This window comes from Colletotrichum phormii, assembly GCF_030913505.1.
Source record: "Colletotrichum phormii strain CBS 102054 chromosome Unknown BDP81scaffold_6, whole genome shotgun sequence".
Lineage (NCBI taxonomy): Eukaryota > Fungi > Ascomycota > Sordariomycetes > Glomerellales > Glomerellaceae > Colletotrichum > Colletotrichum phormii.
Window position 1 is genome coordinate 106,550 of NW_026851448.1, and position 20,812 is coordinate 127,361.

Below are 20,812 nucleotides of genomic sequence, written 5' to 3' on the forward strand. Positions count from 1 at the left end.
AGCGATGGGAGCGATGTACCTAGTAGGTTTCCAGTGTCAATATGGGGAAAAGAAAGTGAACTTGTTAACGTTGATTTCTAGGCTGAGGTCATGAGCTACTCTGACTAGACTGAGCATTGCGATTTCTGCTTCATATGGTTTGTTAGATGCCTGAAAGCTTTGTTGGGCCGAGTAAGGGGGTTTGCTGCTTGGAAGAGGAGTGACAACTGGATTCAGACTATTCGCGAGTCTTTTCGCCATCCCTTTTCGGGTTGTATTTTCTGAAGGAGATCAGCCAGATCCCAAGGCAGATGACTCTCCAAGTATTATGTATATATATATGTATATAAATCGGTGTCCCTCAGAGACTGTGCGGTTCGCTGTGCTGTGCTTGCCTTGTAGTGACAACGATCTTCACCTACTCAGCAAACCCTTCAACTTCTCCAACGCACCCCTCTTCACTTCATCCACAGGCGGCCGCACATCGATGCCAACGACGTCGAGCTCGTCCGCCTGCGGTGGGTCCAGGCTCTGGAATTGGCTGTGCACCAAGTTGGACCCAGCAAAATGACCGTGCCGGTTCTTGACACGATCGAAAAGAACCTCTTCGGGCGCGTGCAGCGTGACAAAGTGGACGAATATATCCTTTTCCGGGTGCGAGGCGCCGCGCAGGACGTCACGGTAGGCGCGCTTGAGAGCGGAACAGGTGACGATGACACCCTGGTGGTCCCGCTCCAGTTCCTTGAGGGCCTCGTCGCGGAGGACGTCAAGCCAGCCCCAGCGGTCGTCGTCGGTGAGGGCTTCGCCTCTGTGCATTTTTTCTACATTTTCTTTTGGGTGGTACTGTGGACGAGGGCGGGAATGTGTGTCAGTGTCAATGCGTTTGTTGGCATACGTATAGTTGCTGGTTCATCTGGGGGAGGAGGGGCACAGACCTCGTCGCCTTCGATAAAGGTCATGTGTAATGAGTTTGTCAGGTACTTTGCTATCGTCGTCTTTCCCGTTCCCGTAGGTCCCGTTAGAAAGACGATGTGCTGTTTCGGACGCGACATGTTTGGCTTGAGATTGATTCAATGCTGGTCGAGACTGGCAAGTGAAAAGTCTGTGAGACACGGCCGGTCGTCGGCGACGTGAACGGAAGCTTGGAGCAATGGTTTTCAATGCTGAAAGCAGGGCTGACTCCAAGGTGCTCCTTGCTTTGAGAAAGATAAGTTGCGGCAAGGCAAGGTGTGAGGAGATGTAAAGCAGGTGGTAGAAGCGTTGAACCCGACGTCGATGCTGATGCCAATGCGGCGGCTACGATTGGATGTCTCAATGGGGCAAAGGTCAGGGAAAGAGAATTCGCGACAGGAAGCCAGCTGTTCTCGTCCAATTGAAGGGAGAGAGAAGGTGAGAATGTAAGGTTCCTTCCCTTCCGAATGGTCTGATATGAGTGCTTTCCTTTTCCTGAATAAGCTCTGGACCACACCTTCCTGCTGTTACTGGTGGTGCAGGCGGCAATTGAGTGGATGGCGTTCAGATGATGTCATGCGGATGGATCTAACTATCGAGGCAAGTACGGAGCATTTAAGTGAGGCAGGTGCGAAATACATAGGTCCAAATTGAAGAAAGTGCATTACCTAAGACAAGGAGAAGGAGAAGGAGACTACGGGCTGGTTTCCTTTCCTCCTTTCCCATCTACCTCAACCCAGGATCCAGCCGGACGAGCATCAGACATTCCAGAACGAAAAGATCACCTACGACGAGACAGAAACGGCGACAGAACCAACACTTGGACGGCCGTTGACGAAGCTTGCCAATGTCGAACCCAAGAAGACGAGCCAATCACTCTTTGCGACCGCCCCGTTTAGGTACAATGCCTTCTGGCCGTGGGTAGCGACACGGGTAACGGCATGGAAGATCCCATCAACCTTCGGACTTTTGCATGGTAAACTTTGGACACCTTGCGTCAAACTCGATCCAATCCAATACACCCAATCAACGCCCACCTCATCTCGGTGCTCATCCGTCTCTTCCGCAACTTTGAGCTGCACAATGGATGGTTGCTTGAAGGGCGACACAGCAACATCGAAATCGCGCCCTAATCGGCCGGTTGCCGTCAGACAGCACCACCGAGGCAAACCGCGCGATGCGTCAAGGACGACCAGGCCCTGCAAAATTTTCAGCAACTGGTCTATTAGTCTAGTTGGTTAGGACGTCGGATTCTGATTCTCGGAACCTTCCGTAGGCCCAGGTTCGAATCCTGGATGGACCTCATTTCTTTTGCCGTTTCTGACAATATCTTAGCATTCGATCAACTGGCTTTCTTTCCTTTTACATATTTTTGTTCCCAATCACCTCACAGTAGGTTCCATCCGAGCCAGACCATCTTCTTCGTTGACTCGTTCCAACACCTCGCTTGCACCTGCGGTCCGAGACGCAAATGACGGATTTTTCGGCCTGCATGCCGCGGGAATATGACAAGCGACCACGCACTGACGGGTTCTCGTTCGCTGAAACGAGCAATTCATCCCCGAACATGAGAGGAACATCGTCTCTCTCATCTTCTCACGCACTCATTCTCTTATTCGCAACTCAATAGCTGGCATTGGTCAATTGATCCATGGGCGACACTCCTTCTATTGAGGGTCTACTTATCGAGGGTCCGTCTATCCGTATCGCACATCACCGGCGCCCTCGCGGAACCAGTCGTCTGCCGCCAGCGCCTCCTCTGGGCTCGCATAGCTAATGATTGTGCTCTTGGTTGTCGTGTAGGCCTGGTATGCATCAATACCGTTCTCGCTGCCAACACCGCTCGCGCTCGTTGCGCCACCCCACGGACTGCTGGGATCGTTTCGATGGTGCGTATTCACCCACACGATGCCTGCATCGATTTCTTCAGACACTCGAAACGCTTGCGCCACGTCCCGCGTCCAGATGCCCGCTCCTAACCCGAATTCACTGTCGTTGGCGAGTGCGATGGCCTCTGATTCCGTCTTGAACGGCACCACCACAATCACCGGCCCAAACGCTTCCTCCCGCCAGATGCGCGACTTGAGGATGTCGCCCTCGGCACGAGACACCAGAATCGTCGGTTCATAGTAGTATCCCTTGGCAAAGTCGATGCCATCCAGGCTACTGGTTCCAGACATGCGACGGCCACCAGTGAAGGCTGCGCCCTCTGCAGCAAGCGCTTCATTCACAAGCGCCTCTACGTTTGACAATTGCTTCGCCGACACCAGCGGGCCCATCATGGATTCCTGATTGCTCGGTGAGCCCATCCGCCGGACGATGGATTCGGCCTTGGCTCTGAGTTTCTCCAACACTGGCTGCATGATCCCTTCCTGGACGAGAATTCTGGTGCTGGCCACGCATGTTTGTCCGCTAGCAATGAAGGACCCGAATGCGATGCCATTGACTGCAACATCCACATCGGCCTGATCAAAGACGATCAGCGGCGCTTTGCCTCCCAGTTCCGCCGTGTACCGCGCCAGATTGCCGCCGACAATCGAGCCAATCGCTCTCCCAGCCACGGTTCCGCCAGTGACGTCGACTTTGCGAACAAGCCGATGTTCGACGAGGGCCTTGCCAGTGGTTGCGCCGTATCCAGGAAGCACGTGGAACACTCCGTCAGGCACACCAGCCTTCTGCAGGATCTTGCCCAACAAAAGCGTCGTGAGCGGTGTCAGCTCGCTCGGCTTCACCACAACGCTGTTTCCCGCTGCAAGGGCGGGCGCTATCTTCTTGACAGCAATCAGGAGCGGGTGGTTGAAAGGCGTGATCTGCACCACGACACCCAGCGGTACACGGTCGATCCAGTTGTGCAGCTTGCCCACGGTTGGCAGTACCGCACGCTCTTCGGTGCGCAGCAAGGCGGCATAGTATTTAAACCACTTGACCAACGTGGGCACCTGGGCGCGCATCTCGCGTATCGCGCGTCCGGTCTGGCGCACCTCAAGAGGAATCAGCGGGGGCAGCTCTGCGGTAAGCAGCTCAGCCGTCTTGTCGAGAACATCGGCACGAAGATGACGAGGTGCTCTAGACCACGTTCCGGCCTTGAAGGTTTCGTGCGCCAGACGAATCGTTTCTTCAACGTCTTCCAGGGACGCTGCGTGACAGCTGCACGCATTCGGACGCCAGTCAGTCTCACCCGTGTGGGAAATAATTGCGGACGGGCATCGAAGTCGAGGCTGAGGGCTGAGAACTTACTTGGCAAAGATCTCACCTGTCGCGGGGTCTTCGACCGGGATCCTGTTGGCGTGTGAGAGTCGAGCATCAGCATACGCGTGTGAGCATGAGCATGAGCATGAGCTCGAGCACAGATAAGCGCCCTGCAGCCCCTCGCGCGGGGTACTGGGAAGCTTCGAAAGGGGAAGAAAAGGAAGAAATGGTCACGAACTGCTCTGCATGACCCGGCTTCTCCTGGCCTCCCACCCAGAGGTTGTATGGCTGGCCTGTCATCTTGTCTCTTGTGCGGCTGTCACTTCAGAGTTTCGTCGGTTCAAAAGCCACCTAGCAAGAAAAGGATGTTCGCGGCGTGCCTTTTACCTTTTATTGGGGTGGTAAGCAATCCAGCTACCTTTAATTCCAAATGCGGGGAACTATGCGGGATGCATCGATAGCCAACTCCGGCCGGCTCCGTGCTACTATGCTCCACTCTGAGCATCCATCCTCCGCCCGCGATAACAAAGTCTCCCTCCACTACGGTTTACCTTACTTTCCGGGGTTGGTTCACTTTTGTCAACCTATCTCGTAACACGCGATGCACACCACAGACAGGGATCCCCATCAAAATGCAAGATTATAACAAGCTTAGAGGCTAGGGCCAACAGTTTCGCTAGCTTTGTTCTCCCCGCCAAGCAGAGAACGGATGGGGTAGTCAACATAGCCCAGCCTTGAAGGTGGAACGGCTGCAAGTGTTATACTTCAAGGGGGCACGATCTCGCTCGGCTTCTGTACGAAACGCACACACTCTCTCGACAAAGCCTGTTTCTCGGTGCTGCAGCATCTGCACAACGCAATGAACCATTTGACCAACGGTCTGCTCAGACCCTGCTTCAAACCTACGGGAAACCTCCGTACAGACGCAGAGACGCCTTGGAAGCTGCCATGGACTTGGGCTCAAAATTCCGGTCAAGACGGATGGCATCTGTTATGCCATATAAGCCGGCGTCCTACAACTCGGCTCGCAGGCTTGTGACGCCAGTCATTTGGATTTCTGTTCAACGTTTGGATTGATCCCTTTCCCTGGTCTTGTCTTGGTCTGCGGCTGGAAGTCTTGTCTGAGCTCTTGGCAGCCAACAACGACACCGCTCACATCTTCATCCTTCTCTAATCATCATGGATTATATGCGCTCTTTTGTCGGCCGCAAGCCCAAGCGTACCCAGCTGCCAACGGTGGCCACGGACGATGTCTACCCGGTTCACTTCTTTGACGACACAAAGCCTTTTCGTGAGATGCTTCTAAACTGGACGCTTCGGTTTGACGATGTCCTCGATGCAGAGAAGCTCAATACTTCTCTTTCTCGGTTGATCGAGATTGGAGACTGGAGGAAATTTGGCGGTCGCATGAGGATGAGAGTGAGTGGCCCCTTGGGTAGAGAAAAATGCACCTTGACCACTTGAACTTCACACCCGAAAGGACTCTTGCTAATGCGAAAACCATTCAGCCCGATAACCAACTTGAGCTCCATGTCCCGAAGCAGTTTACACCTGCCCGTCCTGCCATTCGCTTTTCTCACGACGTGCACGACTTCAGCATCAAGGACCATAACGTTGCCAAGCACCTCCCAACTACCACCTCTACCCCGTCCATCCAGCCTGGTGTCATCAACTTCTACAATCTCGGCGCCCGTCAAGATGCCCCCAAGACGCTCGAAGACCTCATGTGCTCCGATGAACCCCAGATCGCCCTCCACGTCGTTTCCTTCAACGATGCAACCCTCGTCGGCCTACTCTTCTCACATGTTATGTTCGGCGCCGCAGGTATGCAAGCCTTGGTGCAGGCCTGGTCGCAAGTCCTGGCCGGTCACGAGGCAGAAGTTCCTGTTATCTACGGTGCTCATAAGGACATCCTTGACGACGTCGGCGTTGACACTGATCCCGAAAAAGAGGCATACTTGCTTGATCAGAGACAGCTCAAGGGTTTCCGCCACTTCAGATTCAGCTTGCGATTCTTTTGGGACATGTACCGTCGCCCGAAAATCGATTCCAAGGTTCTCTGCCTGCCTGCCGATTTTGTCGCCGGCCTCCGTGCCCGCGCCATGGCAGACCTGCATGCGATGGACGAGAAGGGACTCGGGACCGAAGAGGCGCCTTTCGTCAGTGAAGGCGATGTCCTCACGGCATGGTGGACCCGTCTTGTCTGCCTCGCTCGTGGATCCAACCGACCTGTTACTGTTCTCAACGCTGTGGATATTACCGGCCGCCTCAAGTCTGTCTTCGCCCCCGGAAAGCTGTATGTTCAAAACTTCGCCCTCGGAACCTGGACCCTCCTCAGCTCTGCCGAAGTCCTCAAAGCCCCCCTCGGATACGTCGCTCGCTGCTTTCGTCACGATATTCAGACCCAGACCACGCCTTCTCAGATCATGGCTTTCATGCGCCGTCTCCGTGCTGGAGGTCGGTGCAGTTCCCAACCCATCTATGGAGATCCGAACAGCATGCTCATCATCTTTACCAATTGGGCGCGATGCAAGTTCTTTGACTGCATCGACTTTTCCCCTGCTGTGATGCCGCGCATCTCCGAACCGGTCACAGTCAACGGTGACATCCAAACCAACGGACACACTACTAGCAGCGACCCAGAAAAGAACAGCGCCAATGCTACCATTGCGGAAGTGCTCAACCGCCCTCCACCCGGTAAGATCGCTTACCACCACTCTCTGGCCCGGACGCGCAGCATCCTCTCTCGCAATGTGTTCACCATCCTCGGAAAAGATCTCCAGGGCAACTACTGGATCTCGGCCCTTGGACACCCCGAGTGCTGGGATAAGCTCGAGAAGGAGGTTGCCAAGTCGTCCTTGGACGCGCTGAGGAACCTCAATCCCCCGTCTTTGAACTAGACACCATCATTCTCGTGCCGGCTCCATGACACGCAGGCCGTATCTTCCCAAACGGGAATCACAGCATGAATCAGTCACTCATTGAGATTCCCATCCCCTCTTGTCAGAATCTATTGTTTTAGCAATTTCGCCAATCTTTTAGCCCGCAGTTTGGCAGGTGGAGAGAGAGAAAGAGAGAGAGAGAGAGAGAGAGAGAGTAATGGATCCAGGATAAACTGATTCCCAGGAGTTTTCGTGGCATCTAGCTAGCTAGTCACGTTTTTCTTATCTTGGTCTCGTCTGGAATTTGGTCTGCAATCCTCTTTTTTTTTGGGGGGGGGGCTTCCGCGTCCCGGTATTGCTTTTCACAGTCGACGAGACGGTCCTGCCTACGGACGACGAACAGCGGCAGGGAGTAGATGTGTGTACGATATTCCAATTGTACTGCTATGACAACAGTCATGAACTCATGAGCCACGATTGCCGCATTCAATTCTTTTGTGACCTTTTGTCTACACTGCCGTTCGCATTGCGTTTGTCTCCCCTTCTCGAATTGGAAGAACTGAGATGGATCACAGTAGCCCCCCTGAGAGGCATCCCCGTGTTCCCCCAGAGAGACGAGAATCTTGCTTCATACTTTATTCAAGTCTCTACCAAATGTAGTAAATTGGGGTTAAACTTCCCTCATCTTGCCTTCCGAACCTACGTACCAGACTTTGCCGGCCGGTGTGATGTATGCGATGCAATGCAGTATGTGAGACGGATGAAAGGACGCCACACTGCACAGCGACCAACGCTCAACCTCGGAACGTGCATCCAAGGTCGGTCACTTACGGTAATTTCTCAACGTTTCCGGACCCTCCGAGGTCGGACTTATACTTTTTATGCAAATCTCACAGGAAATCGTTTTAGAGGTATGAATATGTCTGTGGGTTTTCTTTCTGCTACGGGATAATGCCATGGGGATATACGGATAGTGCTGTGAAGTAAGAACCGTTTCCGACGCGTGCTATGACATGCGAGAAACACTGAATGCGAGTCTGCGCTGGTATCGAAAAACGAGCCTAAACAGAATAATGGAAGAATCCAAAAACGGCGTAATCGCAAAGGTATCGTAACGGTAATGCAGAAAAAGGAAAAAAAAGCCAAGCGCCATGCATGTAATATCGCGAACTCAACTCCATGCTTCCCAACTCCTACTGTCGTCCACCATCTCAACTGGCTCAAACCTTGGCCTCATCTTCATCCATGAAGAACTTGACGACCTGCTTGAGATCAAAGAGACTGACGCCGCGGCGCGGGTAGCAGAGGTACACCTGCTCGCCCAAGACTCCAAACTTGTCCCTGAATTCGGCCTTCTTGCCGAGACCCAGACTCTTAACGATGCCGGCATAGGTCTTGCTTAGGAACTTGGCCCTCACGCCATGCAGATGTTCACCCGGAATGAACTTTTCGCTGACGCCGGCGCCAAAGGTGACAGGGCCTGAGATGGCCGAGAGGGCGTGCTCGACGAGAACTTCAATCGTGCCATTGGGGGCGTCGGGGAAGTCGAGCGCCCATTTAACCTGCCATCCGTACCGGGGTGCCAGCTGCGCGAGCACCACCATGCACAGGACCTTGCCGTCCCTTTCGGCGGCAAAGTAGCGGCGATGAGCTTGGTCGATCCAGGGACGGATCTCTGTGAGATGTACCTGCGTCTTTCCCTTGCGCTTCTCCTTCCATGCTTCAATGGATTGGTCGGCGCGCCGCATGAAGTCTTCGTCAGGCTTGAGTTCGTGGACCTTGATGCCCTCCTTCTTAACGCGGCGAGCGGCGCGGCCGTCAGGCGTGGTATGCTGATCGGCGTCAGCCCGCTGCTCTACGGTGCAGCTCATGGTTCGCCAGCCGATGCGGCGCCCCAGGATTTCCTGAACTTTGTTGGACACCAGCATCCATACAGGTGTCAACTTCAGCTCGTCTTTGACAAAATCAATGAAAGCTGGGATAACTGCCTCGTATTGACCACGGTCGCAGAGAGGGTCTCCAGTGATCATGGCAAACTTGCCTCGCTTGACGTAGCCGACCGCGGCTCCACTGCTGTGTCGCCAGAGTTCGAATCGTTCATCAAGCCACGAAGTGTTGCTGGCATCGCCGTAGTTGGCAATGAGTTCTTCCAGCCGTGGCATCTCCTTGCCTGCCCAGGCCTTGGTGGTGTCAGCATTCGGGTGAGGCAAAGTGAACGATCGCTGGGGCAACGACTTCGGGTCGCGGTAAAAGAGAGTGCCGTATCGTACATCTCCTAGGTTCAGGAGAAGGAACACCACACGATCCAGACCAAGACCGGCACCACCATGCGGGGGTGCACCAAGGTCAAAAGCTTGCAGGTACTCGGCCATTTCCTCTTCCGACATACCCTTGTCGGCCATGTTCTTGCGCAGCTCCCTGGGGTCGTTGATACGTTGGCCTCCGGTGCAGATTTCTTGCCCTCGAATGAAGATGTCGAAGGAATTGGTCCAGAACGGGTCGTCTGCCTTGTGTGTGTAGAATGGGCGAGCGTTCGCAGGGAACTTGTCCAGGATGTAGTAGTCGGTTCCGTACTTCTGCTTAACCAGTTCACCTAGTCGGATCTCATCCGGTGTGGAAAGGTCTTCCTCGGCCACATCGTGGCCGTCATCACGGAGCATCTGCAATCCTTCGGGGAACGGGATGATGGGGGTCTCGTCCAACCAGACCAGGTCTTCGCTCGGGAACCGCTCACGGATGATTTTTAGTTCGGGCATCGCCTGAACGGCTGTGAAGATGTTCTTGAGTACTTGATCAATGACTCTGATCAGCTCGTGATAATGTTTGTGGATCTTCATCTCGATGTCGAGTCCGGTGTATTCAGTCAGATGGCGATGCGTATTGGAGTTTTCAGCACGGAAAACGGGACCAACCTGAGTGTGTAAGTGCATGTCAGTTTCAGGACCTGGATGAATTCACTTACTTCATACACCTTGCCAAAGTCGGCGGAGATGGCCATTTGCTTTGCCAACTGGGGGCTTTGTGCCAAGAATGCGCGTCGCCCAAAGTAGTTCAGCTTGAACACCTCGGCACCGCTCTCGGTGGCTGCCGGCTGTAGCTTAGGGGTTTGGATCTCGATGAAGCCGCTGTTGTCCAGTGTTTCTCGGAACTTGCGTGTGATCATGGCTCGTACACGGAACAGTGCTTGGTTGCTTGGATGTCTCAAGTCGAGAATGCGATTGTTTAATCTGAAGTTCATGCTCTCTGGTGGTTGGTAGTTGGTAAAAGGAGGTGCCTTGGCTGGGTTGAGAAGATGGATGGAGTAGACGTCTACCTCAACATGGTGGTGGTGCGCAGACTTGACTTCCTGTACGGGCTTCTTCAAAGTGCCAGATACCTGCACAATGGATTCGGGATGCAGCCTCTGAACCCATTTTACCATGTTGGGCGTCGTGTGTGCCAATACGCCTTGGATCGTATCGGTCTGATCGCGGAAGAGGATGAAGTCGAGGTGTTTCGAGATATTCCGCTGGGTGTGGATCCTCGCTCGGAAGGTCACCTTGGTGTTGATATCCAGCTTCACTGCCTCGCCGATGGTTGTGAGTTCGGTCGGGTAGTCTCCTTCGTCACCATCGCCATAGCGTGCCCGAGTCTCTTCGTCCTCGGCACTGCGGGCTTGTTCATATTCGATCCGACGACGCTCTTCGAGCTCGCGTTTCTCCTCCTCTTGGCGAAGAAGCTTCTCCCCCCGTTGCTGGCGCCTAAGCTCGCCGCTTCTTGCTGGGCTTCGTCCGGTGCTGGATTTGCTGGACTTGCTCGATTGACTATTGGAGCTCGAGGCTCGTGTCTTTTCGAAGAGAGTCGTTCTAGTCTGGGTCGGTGTCGGAGAGGGCGATGTCTTGGTGGGGAATGAGAACCTCTGAGCTATGCGGGAGAGCGTGCTCGACGAACGCCATGGATCTTCGTGTTCCGTCATGGTGTTTGTTTTGTTGTCGTCGAGGCGAAGTTCAGATGAGGTGACTTCTATGTGCGACGAGCTTCCTTGCTGGTGTGAGGTTACGCAAAAATAAGCGTTACGTCTTTTCTTAGTCAAAACAAGTAGATTCGTTGGGTCTAGAACAGCTTCTGCTGGAGACAGGAAGGAGATGTCAGGGTATCTGGGTGCGGGAAGCAAGGTATAAGACAACGCAGGCGGGCAGCGGGCAGCGGGCAGCGGAAGGGCGGAGGTTTGCGAGGGCGTGAACGTGACCAGGACTAGACTACGGGACCGAAGGGAAAAAAAAGATGGACCATGACACAAAAGTCGGGATCGGTCATGGTTCATCGCGGCCGTCGAGCGTTCAAGCTCCGCATGGGCAGGCACGAGGTTGCTTCTCATGTGTACTCGATAGACTTTGGGCGACGTGTACCCGGTACCTTGGCAGAGGCAGTGGGCAGGGAGGCCGAGCCTCAAGAGATGCGTGGAGCTGCCCTACGACTTGGCTTGGCTCTGAAGGTAGGGACCGACCGCGCAATAGGTGGCCCAAGACGCTTACACGGCATCGTGGCAGGGCGTGGATGATGCAGACTAAGTGACATTGCGTCTGGGCTGGCAGGCAAGGGAAGAAAGGAGCGTCAGGAACTGGTCATGAGAAACAGAGAATCAGGGTATCTTGACCCTGTACTCTGTACTCGCCAAGTAGCTATTGTCTCGAGTACCACTTGGTACCTTGTGTGCTTGCCTTTGTAGCTGTCCTCCACTTGGTGTACACAGACGGACGAACGAGAAAAGTAGACTATGATGGGCACGAGGGTCCACGAGCAGAAGGAAAGAACAGAAAAGTTTGCCGAAAACAAGACGCCTGACACTGCAAGTGCATGTGTGCAGGTGAAGGTGCAGGTGCCAGGCCATCGATCGCTTCGCATCGTATCGGACAAGAGCGGTCCTAGACCGGCCGTGGGTCGAGGTTGAGCAAGAGCGTGGACCCGTAGGAATCGTCCCGTCTCTTCCCTTGAAGCTCCAATTTCCGTCAAAGCTTGCTCTGTTTCCTCGAGGAAGCTTCGGCCGTGTGGTGTCAGCGGGACGTCATTGGCTGTGGAGCAGACGATACGTACATGTTGGTTGTACCTCGCCTGGTGACTCTAGTACTGTCACTGCTTTGAATTAAAGGCATGGCAAGGAAGGGAGCTTGGGGAAAGGAAAAGAACATTTGGTTAGAAATGGAAGCCGGCAAGGTCACGGACATCGGCTCCGAGATTCTGCGTGGCTGACACACCCCTCCAATATCGTGGCCATTCGTGGACCGTTTGCTCCGGGATCGTCCCAAAAGCAGGTCCGCTCCTTCCCGCGTACATGGGTACATTCGGGGTCACCATCGTGGCATCGATTCATGGGGACAGTGCCGGACCAGGATGTAATAATTTTCTAAAAGATGGTTCCATTGGACAGGCTTCTAGTATCGTCTGGAAACAAGACAACCTAAACAATACAGTGATACTCCGTACTCTAAAGTCTACTGTAGAGCCCATGGTGAGTTGGCTCCGGCATCCCGGAAACGACGGCCCCACACCGTACCAAAATGGCCCAAAACAGGCCCAAAAATGACGTCAAAGTCCCTCGGCACCACCTCCCTGGTGGGAAATCACCGCCTCACTAGCCATCTCATTCCCTCCTGCGATTGACTGAACTGCACCTACCTTGACTCATTCTTTGGTGGTGCCATTCTCATCATGACATCCCATCTCGAGGCCTCCCTTCCCTGCCTTGGAGTTGCACACCAGCCTGTCGCCTCGGCTGATGTTATTGCTATGTGATTGTTTGCTTTCGTCTCAGGCCTGCATGTCTCTTTACCATCCTAACACGCGTACAATGAATGACACTACCTTGATATTCACCGCGTGCCACCAAGATACTTCATCACCACGACGTCAAAATCAGCCACAGCTACCTATCGATCTTCACCTGAGCCACACCAGCCACATCTACATTGCATCATACACACCATGCCAGGCAAGGCAAGGCACCGCTGCCAAGAAAACCCTCCCTCAACGTCAACGACACCTGATGCTTTTCCTCCCACCCGCCCGGGATCCTTAGCTTCCCGCCAGCGGAACTCCTTTGCCGTGTCTTTGCAACCTTTCCAGCATTTGCTCGACGACGCATCCCGAAGATTCCTTCCGCATCCTTGATTTGTCATATTCTCTCCCATCCTCCATCTCTTCCGTCCCTCAGTACCATCCTTCTCGACCTATTATCAATCGAACCAGTTCCGATACACCCGGCACATCACTGTTTACTTGACCCTCTCACCGCTTGCAACCTAGCCTGGAGACATTTGATCCAATGTCCGTTTGAATGTCCGATCGCCCCTCGTTGCCTGCCAGCCTTACCAATACCCACTAGTTTAAACCTCCTGACTCCCGTACGCGCTCCGCGCAGTCCGCGTTCCCGATGCTGCAGAGCAAGCTTACTCGCACCATTTCCAACATTTCCATCGTCTCCAAAGACAGTAGAGCCAGTAGGAAAGAACGAAAGGCTGAGAGCAAGGCCGCGAGCAAGGCCAATAGCGTAGCCAGCAGCATCGCCAGTAGCATAGCCGGCGCTTCCGACGATGAGTACGACAATCCACTCGAAAATATCGCGCGATGGCGATTGACGGCCAACGCCGTTGCCTTACGCTCGGGGGCCGCTTTTGCCTTCGGCCTGCAGAACCTGTCCGCTCCCGTCCCACCTGCTGCGAATAGAGTCATCTGGCTAGACTCTACCCTCTCGGAGTGGAGCGGTAACGAGAAGATCAGGGTCGATGTTTATCTTCCTCCCACCACCTCCGCCAGCAAACCCACCGGCAAAATCCCTGCGGTCATCAACTTTCACGGTGGGGGGTTCATCCTCGGACAGGGCACTGACGATGCCCGCTGGGCTGGCGCCGTTGCCACGGCTCTCAATGCCGTCGTCTTCTCCGTTAGCTACCGCCTGGCTCCGGGCTACCCCTTCCCCACACCGGTGGAGGACTCCGCCGACTCTATTCTCCAGATCGTCGCACGTGCCGAAGAATTCCGCATCGACACAAACAAGGTCGTGCTGTCGGGTTTCTCGGCCGGAGGCACACTTGCGCTTGCCAGCTGGAACATTCTCCAGGACCCTAATCGGTGGGGATACAAGTTCAAACTACCTGTTCCCGACATCTCCGGTATAGTCTTGTTTTACCCGCTCTTGGATTGGACTATGACTAGGCCCCAGAAGCGAAAGACATGTGGAAAGCCAGAAATGACTCTTCCCAAGGGCATGACTGACCTTTTCGATGCGTCGTACATATATCCTCCCAGACCAAGGACTGAACGTGGTGATCCGCGTCTCTCACCTGGTCTCATGACAGATGAGATGATAGATCGCCTGCCACCGGTACACCTGTGCATGTGCGAGCACGACATGCTGCTATTGGAGGGACAGGCCTTTGCGGAAAGAGTAAGATCCCGCGGGCGCCGGGTCAGCACACGTGTTGTCAAGGCCGAGAAGCATGCCTGGGACAAACCTCCACCATTCACGCCCAAGAAAACAGTCATGGTCGAGTACAAAGAGGCAATAACAGCTATTGAAGAATGGTTTGACAACACAGGGATGACGTGGAAGCTTGAGTGAAGACAAGGTCGTGGGGGTTGGGCCTAGAAAGATACTTAAGAATTGTGAAATGACTTCAGATGACTTGGGCGGAACAATGGCCTAATTATGAACAACGACTGGGGAGGTCTTTTGAGGCATCCGCATAGATGTGTACCACACTATCGTTGGATTCATGAGCATGAATAATATTGATTGCCTGTCTCGTCTTTTTATGAGATTCTTACCAAGTACCGATGAATTATCGTGTTATTCGAAAAGGGCAGTGAAGTTTTAGACGACGTTGGCAAAATAACCTTTGAAGCCACCACGCCAAGCTATATGATTCGTGGAAGAGCCCTCAGCCAAGGCTAAGACGTCTGCCACAGATGGCTTTTTAACTTTACACTTTAAGACTACGGATGCTTGTGGCTTTCCTGATTAGCTAGAACACTTTTAAACATTCTTGCGGCGCCCCGTGGTGATCATCGCGGCTTGCGACGCTTTCTTGTGTCAACTTCGAATGTTGCCTGGGCGGCCAATTCGAGGGGTTGTTCCATGACCAAGGTGGATTTTTTATTGTTTCCATTAGGCTGATGATATGGCTGGGTTTACACCGTACGCCTTGGCCAGCTGGAATGACCAGTTGTAAGTGCACACAGGAAGTGTTAGGGGAAGTACTCAAGACGAAGGAGGGGAACCGCTAAGACTGCTGCCAAGGAGAACCAGCTTGAATGGCTTTGAAATGGACTTGTGGCTGAGATGAGGTTAGGGAAACATTGCACGGCTGCCTGGTGCTTTGTCCAAGTCCCCCCAGACTGCGCCACTGGGTCCAAGAGCAGTCGGTCATCACTCCATGAGCTTCGCTTAAGTTGGAAACGTTACATTACTTGGACCAAGAATATCTAAGAATATATAGCTTTGATAAAGGGCCAATACTGTAACACCAGCTGCATAGTAATGATGTAATACTTAGTGCCTAGGGCCACCACTAAAGTTATGCGATCCTAATTGACACTGAAACTTGACAGCTGCAAAGAATTACAGATTCGATCAAGTAAGCCTTCCGTAAAGAATCTTGTCTACTCCGAGAATGGCGCCGCTTTTCAGAACATCGGCAGAGACACAGTCTCGTTCTTCTTTGAGCATTCGATGGGGTATGCGCCATGGCCAAAGGCTACCCCGTGTTGTTATTACATATAGTTTTGTTATCCCATCACTACCAAGTACGAACTTTCAACGTGTCGAATGGGTTCCAAAGCCCAAATTTCAGACACATCAGAAGAATAGTCATCCGAAGGACTCCCAAGTCAAAATTGCGGCTTAATTTTGACGGCGTACTTGTAACTGGCCAGCGACGTTCAAGCTACCATAAACCTACTCAATCAGCGCTTGGAAAATGTGTAGAATTGATGATGTGGCTAAAGTCTACGGAACTGATCCAAAAGTACCGCGCAACTACCTGCATTCTGCCCTTTTCGCAGTATCAGAAACTCGCAACAATGCTTTGTGAGACCCTTGAAATTCAATATAATCGAGGAGATCTAGCCAAATCTATTGGTCTGCGATGCTGCCTTCCAAGCGACATTTTCAGGTCAAGCCTCAAATCCCTGAGTGTGGTTGCCTCTTGCTGGGAACAAAGACTAGAAAGTCGACGTTAGTTTTATTGTCTTTGCAAGATGTTGTAACTTGATATGATGTATTTTTCTTTAAAGCAAACCTTGTGACTTGAGCGTTGCAAGACGACAGAGCAACTTGAACTCGATAATGTAATTCGATTTGTAAGGTCTTCGTTTCGCGGAGGCTGCAGCAGCCTCCTCCGATGAAACAGTAAAACCCGCCCTTCCTTGAAAGTGTTGACAACAAACAACCAAGATATTGGATGAAGTCTTGGAGAAATTGATACGAAGATAGAGAACACGCTCCCTTGCAGTACAAAACTGTAAATCTCGGTTGCAATTCCCAAGGTGATTGGAACTGTGGTATCCGATTCCCTCCTTAGAATCACTACCTGGTGAGGAGTGTATGGGAACAAAAGCCCATGCTCAACCATCTTCTGCATTTTCTCCTTTGATCTTTTACAGTAAAGCGCGTTTAATCACCCATCTTGGCACAGAGGGGTAAAGGGCATCGCTGGGCCGATGATGCGGCGGACGTGGGGTGCGTATGCAGTTCCAACCAGCCGGCCTACGGGGAGGGCAGACCCGGGAACGATCGATTGGTGAAGGAGTCTATCAAGATCCTTGAGTCCATGCAAGCCCGGGGATACCCTAGACCGAATGGAGACTCTTCTCCTGCATCCGTACGGCTGGGCGACATCTTGCTTGCACCAACAAGTGGGAACATCCAACAAGACCCTTGTTCGGATTTACATACTCGCCATGACCACGACGCGGTAAGATGCTCCCGACGAGTTCGATTTCCCTCTTCAAAAGGGAGCGAACCCCTTGTATCGACTCCCTGGCGTTTCTTTGTTCACTTACTTTGTCTCTTTACATCACAGGTGGAACATATCTCCGCCGCGAAACAGGCCCAAATTGTGTGACAGTGTGACTAGGACACGGGACATGGCTGGTTCGCCTTCCTCGCAACCTGTGACTCCCCCGGCCAATGTGGCTGGTGTCGACGCAGCTGCTCAGACTGTGGCATCTCCTCTAGCCGCGACTGCTTCGCCGGCTGTCACATCAGAGCCGGCCGCGACGCCTGAACCGACCGTCCCGTCAGACCCGGCCGAGACGACGGAACCAACCGCAACGTCTGAGCCCGTCGCAACACCGCCGCCAACAACTTCCTTGGCCGTTCAGAACTCGTCACCAGAAGCTGCAGCAACGCCAATAACCAATGTTGCCGCCCTTATCGAGGCGAGTGATGACGGAGCTAGTGTTTGTCTCTCTCCCTTCCCCGGACCAGAAAAGTAAAACAACAAGCTGATGGCCCTATCAGACTGATGGATCGACCATTGATGAGAGAATGTATGCTCGATCCCCTTTCTTGCGTGCAGATTGGAGCTGATCAGATGCGAAACAGAACCAACTACTCCGCGTCTCTATCTTCGAGTGTTGTCAATTATCCGGTCGAATATGGACGAAGATATCACGCTTTCCGACCAGGATGTAAGTTTTCTGTTTCTCGAGTTTGCTCTTTGCTCATTGGTCTAATCGATGTGTCAACTTAGCCTATGCCTTTCCAAACGATGAGGTCTGTTCAAATCAGGCCCAAATTTGTAATCTCAAACCCCTCTAACTCATGCAGCTCGAAATGGAACGCATGGACGTAGCCCACGCACTCATGGTCAAGTCAATCGGCAACAGGTTGTTTCTAGCGCCCCTCAGAGAAGCAACTCTTCATCGAGTCTTGGACATTGGGACGGGCACTGGAATCTGTGAGAATGAATCATGCCTCGACTCTTTGATGAAAGACGGTGCTGACTTGGGTCCGACGCAGGGTCGGTGGAAATGGGCGACATTTTCGGAAACGCGGAAGTCAGTCTGTCCAACTTGTCAAGCGGTTCGACTACCCAACATGATGCTGAATGGCCAAACAGATCATCGGAAACGACTTGAGTCCCATTCAGCCTGGATGGTAAGAGAAGTCTGGGCCTACGTGGAAGAATCCTACTAACCAAGAAAGGGTCCCGGCGAATGTGAAGTTCGAAATTGACGATGTCGAGAGCCCTTGGATCAACGAGCACAAATACGATTACATCTTTTGTCGCTACATGCTCATCTCAATTCAAGACTGGCCTCGACTTATCAGGAACATGTATGAGTAAGTAGCCTGAGATACGGTCCAAAGTGGACAATCCTTAATGATGGTAAATCAGCTGATTGTGAAACCCTTAGCAATCTCAACACTGGCGGTTGGGTCGAGATCCAGGACATGGATGGACTCTACTACTCAGAAGACGGGACCTACACAGAAGAGCACGCTACGCGCCAATGGAACAAGCAGTACATTGACGCCTGCGAGGCCATGGGCCGCACCGCCCGCCCCGGCCCCCAGCTCGAAGGCTGGGCCAGGGAAGCCGGATTCCAAAACGTCACGCACGAAAAGTTCAAGGCCCCAATTGGGCCCTGGGCAAAGAATGACCATTACGCCGATGTCGGCATGCTGAATCTGATTCAGCTTCTCAATGGCCTGGAGGGCTTCACGTTGAAGATATTTTGCGGGTTTTTGGGACAGACAAAGGAAGAAGTTATGGTCCTGCTTGCAAAAGTTCGCAAGGAGTTGAAAGAGGGCGCATTCCATGCTATTTTCGATCAGTATGTTGTCCTTATTATCTGCTGCGCTCGGTTGTCATCATTGGGTCTAACAGGTCTGATAGTCACGTCGTTTACGCTCAGAAGCCTTTCGAAACGGAGGAAGGCAATGAGGGGGCACCACCGCCAGTATGAAGAATATGCAGATATTCCACGCCTTGGAAGACAAAGGCAGCTCCAATCAAATACAGGGGTACTGAGAACCACACATCAAAACTTGTCAAGTCATCGAATTTTATGCAGAATGCTAGACGGCCTAGCCCGCCACCTCATGCCTGATTTCATCATAGAGACAGGGCTTTATTTATCTTGGTCGATAAATAATATCAGGCGATGTGTGCATTTCTTTTTTGAGAGACTATTTCTCCGTTGATACTGCGGTCCGACTGCAAAGGGTATTACTCCAGCTTTGTGGAACGCGTTTGGCTGAGGCAGACACTACTGTCAACTTCCTGTTTCCCGCATGATCGCATCTCCTGATCTCATGGTTCTGGCGCAGCATTTCCCCGACCTGGTGCAGATTCAAATTTGGTCTGCCACTTCTCTTCTTGCTTGAACATGGCCACACATTGCAACGCGCTCGGATTGCCGTAATCGGGATCAGCGCCGCCCTCGAGGAGAACCTAACTCGAACGTGTCAGAGCACCGTGACCTGCTTGAGAACTAGAATGAGACCCGCCGCCTGGCATGCCGTTATCGGCGGAGGGGGGAGCAGGAGCATAACAGCAGGATATCAACCAACCTCGATAACTCCGTCTTCCTGCTTGAAGACCGCGCCAGCCAGAGGGCTTTGGCCCCTATCGTTCAACCGATTAGGATCAGCTCCGTGCTGGACGAGCAGCTTCACCAGTTCCGCGTGCCCGTGATAAGCAGCCAGCATGAGCTACATAAAAGAGCACTATTAGTAGTTGAACTTCGAAGATTCCAGATGCATCGCAGTACCAGTGTATCGCCCTTCTCATTCGTCATGTTGGCAGGCAAACCAGCCGGCAAGGCCTGTTGGAAGATGGCGATATCCCCCTTCCGCGCGCCATCGTACATACGCCCAGCGAGAGCAATCGCTTCCGGGGGCAGTGACTGGGCGCCTTGTGAGGGGTCCATGTTGAGTCTGGATAACGCGAGCTGGAGATGTTTGTCAGCTTTGCCCGATGTTGACACGTGAAAGACTGCGATTTTCCCGGTGCGGACTTACTAGAGACTCAGCTTAGCTACCTTTATGAGGGAACCAATTCAGAGTGGATTGAAGTATACCCGAAACGGCGGTGAGTCTTTCAAATGGTTCAGTCCAGGTATAAGAAGTCTAGTGTAGTTGAAGCACGCAAAAGGTAAAGTAGTTGAAGGTCCAAGCAAGCAACATCAGAGAAAATGGGGGGGTAAAATACCGAATGCCGAGTGGATGACGTGAAGAAAGAAAGCAGTTCATTCCCGAGCCCCACGCAGCCCGGCGGGGATAGCAGCTCGCTTGATGGTGGAACATCTCAGCCAATGGGAGGTAACTCATTTGGCATGGAACCAATTCCAAAGAGTTCAACGGGGACTTTATTATCGTTGTGGTTTTGGTGAGGACTAGATGATGACATGGTAAATGCTTTGAGCGTGTTCATGAAGGCTTAGCACAACTTGGTAATGTTTCTCTTGAAAATTTGGCCTTTGTATCTCAGAAACCATCCATGATTTAACTACTTGGTAGACACTATTCTCACCTTTGTCTGAGGCAAGTTGCCGGTGCTGAGTCCTCAAAAGTAGTATCAGCCAATTAATCCCCGATGTTGTTTAAAACTGTCGATGCTTCTGAGACTTCTCATTCGGATTCCTCGGGTGGGCCGGTTTTAAACCAAGAACCCCCCCCCCCCCCCCCCGATGCGTCGAGATGATCTCGGGGAAACAACTTTTTCTCCTTAACGGCCCCGAAGCGGCTCAACATGGGTCGGCTCGTCAACCTGTGGGGTCCAGACGCGGCGCCGCAGTGAGGAGTCGAAGTGAGGGGCCGACTCCAA

At 52.8% G+C, this 20,812-nt stretch overlaps 8 protein-coding genes and 1 non-coding gene across 9 annotated transcripts; 4 read left to right on the forward strand and 5 right to left on the reverse strand.

Moving 5' to 3' along the window:
* Positions 1-87: 87 nt before the first annotated feature.
* BDP81DRAFT_344502 (thermoresistant glucokinase family carbohydrate kinase) lies at positions 88-1,457 on the reverse strand. Its single transcript, XM_060586072.1, has 2 exons — positions 915-1,457; positions 88-822 (listed from the first exon to the last, which is right to left on the reverse strand). Exons 1-2 carry the CDS (start codon positions 1,029-1,031, stop codon positions 394-396), a joined length of 546 nt encoding a protein of 181 aa, XP_060447221.1. The 5' UTR covers positions 1,032-1,457; the 3' UTR covers positions 88-393.
* A 692-nt stretch (positions 1,458-2,149) lies between these two features.
* Positions 2,150-2,233, forward strand: BDP81DRAFT_t113. Its single transcript has one exon. It is a non-coding gene; the product is annotated as a tRNA-Gln (tRNA).
* A 394-nt stretch (positions 2,234-2,627) lies between these two features.
* Positions 2,628-4,419, reverse strand: BDP81DRAFT_392066 (aldehyde dehydrogenase; the record flags this gene model as incomplete). Its single annotated transcript, XM_060587654.1, has 3 exons — positions 2,628-4,077; positions 4,168-4,209; positions 4,358-4,419. 3 exons carry the CDS (start codon positions 4,417-4,419, stop codon positions 2,628-2,630), a joined length of 1,554 nt encoding a protein of 517 aa, XP_060447222.1.
* Positions 4,420-5,298: 879 nt separating this feature from the next.
* On the forward strand, positions 5,299-7,019 carry BDP81DRAFT_314884 (uncharacterized protein; the record flags this gene model as incomplete). The annotated part of the gene is made up of 2 exons (XM_060584040.1): positions 5,299-5,538; positions 5,628-7,019. The coding sequence occupies 2 exons, from the start codon at positions 5,299-5,301 to the stop codon at positions 7,017-7,019; spliced, it is 1,632 nt and encodes a 543-aa protein (XP_060447223.1).
* An 892-nt stretch (positions 7,020-7,911) lies between these two features.
* Positions 7,912-11,211, reverse strand: BDP81DRAFT_370106 (aspartyl-tRNA synthetase). Its single transcript, XM_060586602.1, has 2 exons — positions 9,964-11,211; positions 7,912-9,913 (listed from the first exon to the last, which is right to left on the reverse strand). The coding sequence occupies exons 1-2, from the start codon at positions 10,954-10,956 to the stop codon at positions 8,222-8,224; spliced, it is 2,685 nt and encodes an 894-aa protein (XP_060447224.1). The 5' UTR covers positions 10,957-11,211; the 3' UTR covers positions 7,912-8,221.
* Positions 11,200-12,287, reverse strand: BDP81DRAFT_422340 (uncharacterized protein). Its single transcript, XM_060589978.1, has 2 exons — positions 12,075-12,287; positions 11,200-12,018 (listed from the first exon to the last, which is right to left on the reverse strand). The coding sequence occupies exons 1-2, from the start codon at positions 12,203-12,205 to the stop codon at positions 11,595-11,597; spliced, it is 555 nt and encodes a 184-aa protein (XP_060447225.1). The 5' UTR covers positions 12,206-12,287; the 3' UTR covers positions 11,200-11,594.
* A 1,123-nt stretch (positions 12,288-13,410) lies between these two features.
* BDP81DRAFT_447603 (Alpha/Beta hydrolase protein) lies at positions 13,411-14,598 on the forward strand (the record flags this gene model as incomplete). Its single annotated transcript, XM_060592203.1, has 1 exon — positions 13,411-14,598. The coding sequence occupies one exon, from the start codon at positions 13,411-13,413 to the stop codon at positions 14,596-14,598; it is 1,188 nt and encodes a 395-aa protein (XP_060447226.1).
* A 2,974-nt stretch (positions 14,599-17,572) lies between these two features.
* BDP81DRAFT_315142 (methyltransferase domain-containing protein) lies at positions 17,573-18,950 on the forward strand (the record flags this gene model as incomplete). Its single annotated transcript, XM_060584065.1, has 8 exons — positions 17,573-17,669; positions 17,732-17,754; positions 17,809-17,938; positions 18,001-18,038; positions 18,101-18,138; positions 18,187-18,324; positions 18,399-18,818; positions 18,881-18,950. 8 exons carry the CDS (start codon positions 17,573-17,575, stop codon positions 18,948-18,950), a joined length of 954 nt encoding a protein of 317 aa, XP_060447227.1.
* A 292-nt stretch (positions 18,951-19,242) lies between these two features.
* BDP81DRAFT_189146 (ankyrin repeat-containing domain protein) lies at positions 19,243-20,166 on the reverse strand. The gene is made up of 4 exons (XM_060582380.1): positions 20,008-20,166; positions 19,758-19,937; positions 19,558-19,698; positions 19,243-19,438 (listed from the first exon to the last, which is right to left on the reverse strand). The coding sequence occupies exons 2-4, from the start codon at positions 19,914-19,916 to the stop codon at positions 19,298-19,300; spliced, it is 441 nt and encodes a 146-aa protein (XP_060447228.1). The 5' UTR covers positions 19,917-19,937; positions 20,008-20,166; the 3' UTR covers positions 19,243-19,297.
* Positions 20,167-20,812: the final 646 nt, after the last annotated feature.

What these genes read in the sequence shown, in the direction of transcription:
- BDP81DRAFT_344502 (XM_060586072.1), bottom strand. Translation starts at nt 1,031, where the DNA reads ATGTCGCGTCCGAAACAGCACATCGTCTTTCTAACGGGACCTACGGGA. An exon ending in CCTTTATCGAAGGCGACGAG is followed by an intron (nt 823 to 914) that starts GTCTGTGCCCCT and finishes CCTCGTCCACAG; the next exon opens with TACCACCCAAAAGAAAATGT.
- BDP81DRAFT_422340 (XM_060589978.1), bottom strand. Translation starts at nt 12,205, where the DNA reads ATGTCCGTGACCTTGCCGGCTTCCATTTCTAACCAAATGTTCTTTTCC. An exon ending in AGGCGAGGTACAACCAACAT is followed by an intron (nt 12,019 to 12,074) that starts GTACGTATCGTC and finishes ACACGGCCGAAG; the next exon opens with CTTCCTCGAGGAAACAGAGC.
- BDP81DRAFT_370106 (XM_060586602.1), bottom strand. Translation starts at nt 10,956, where the DNA reads ATGACGGAACACGAAGATCCATGGCGTTCGTCGAGCACGCTCTCCCGC. An exon ending in ACTTTGGCAAGGTGTATGAA is followed by an intron (nt 9,914 to 9,963) that starts GTAAGTGAATTC and finishes TTACACACTCAG; the next exon opens with GTTGGTCCCGTTTTCCGTGC.
- BDP81DRAFT_189146 (XM_060582380.1), bottom strand. Translation starts at nt 19,916, where the DNA reads ATGGACCCCTCACAAGGCGCCCAGTCACTGCCCCCGGAAGCGATTGCT. An exon ending in ATGAGAAGGGCGATACACTG is followed by an intron (nt 19,699 to 19,757) that starts GTACTGCGATGC and finishes TCTTTTATGTAG; the next exon opens with CTCATGCTGGCTGCTTATCA. An exon ending in AGGAAGACGGAGTTATCGAG is followed by an intron (nt 19,439 to 19,557) that starts GTTGGTTGATAT and finishes CGTTCGAGTTAG; the next exon opens with GTTCTCCTCGAGGGCGGCGC.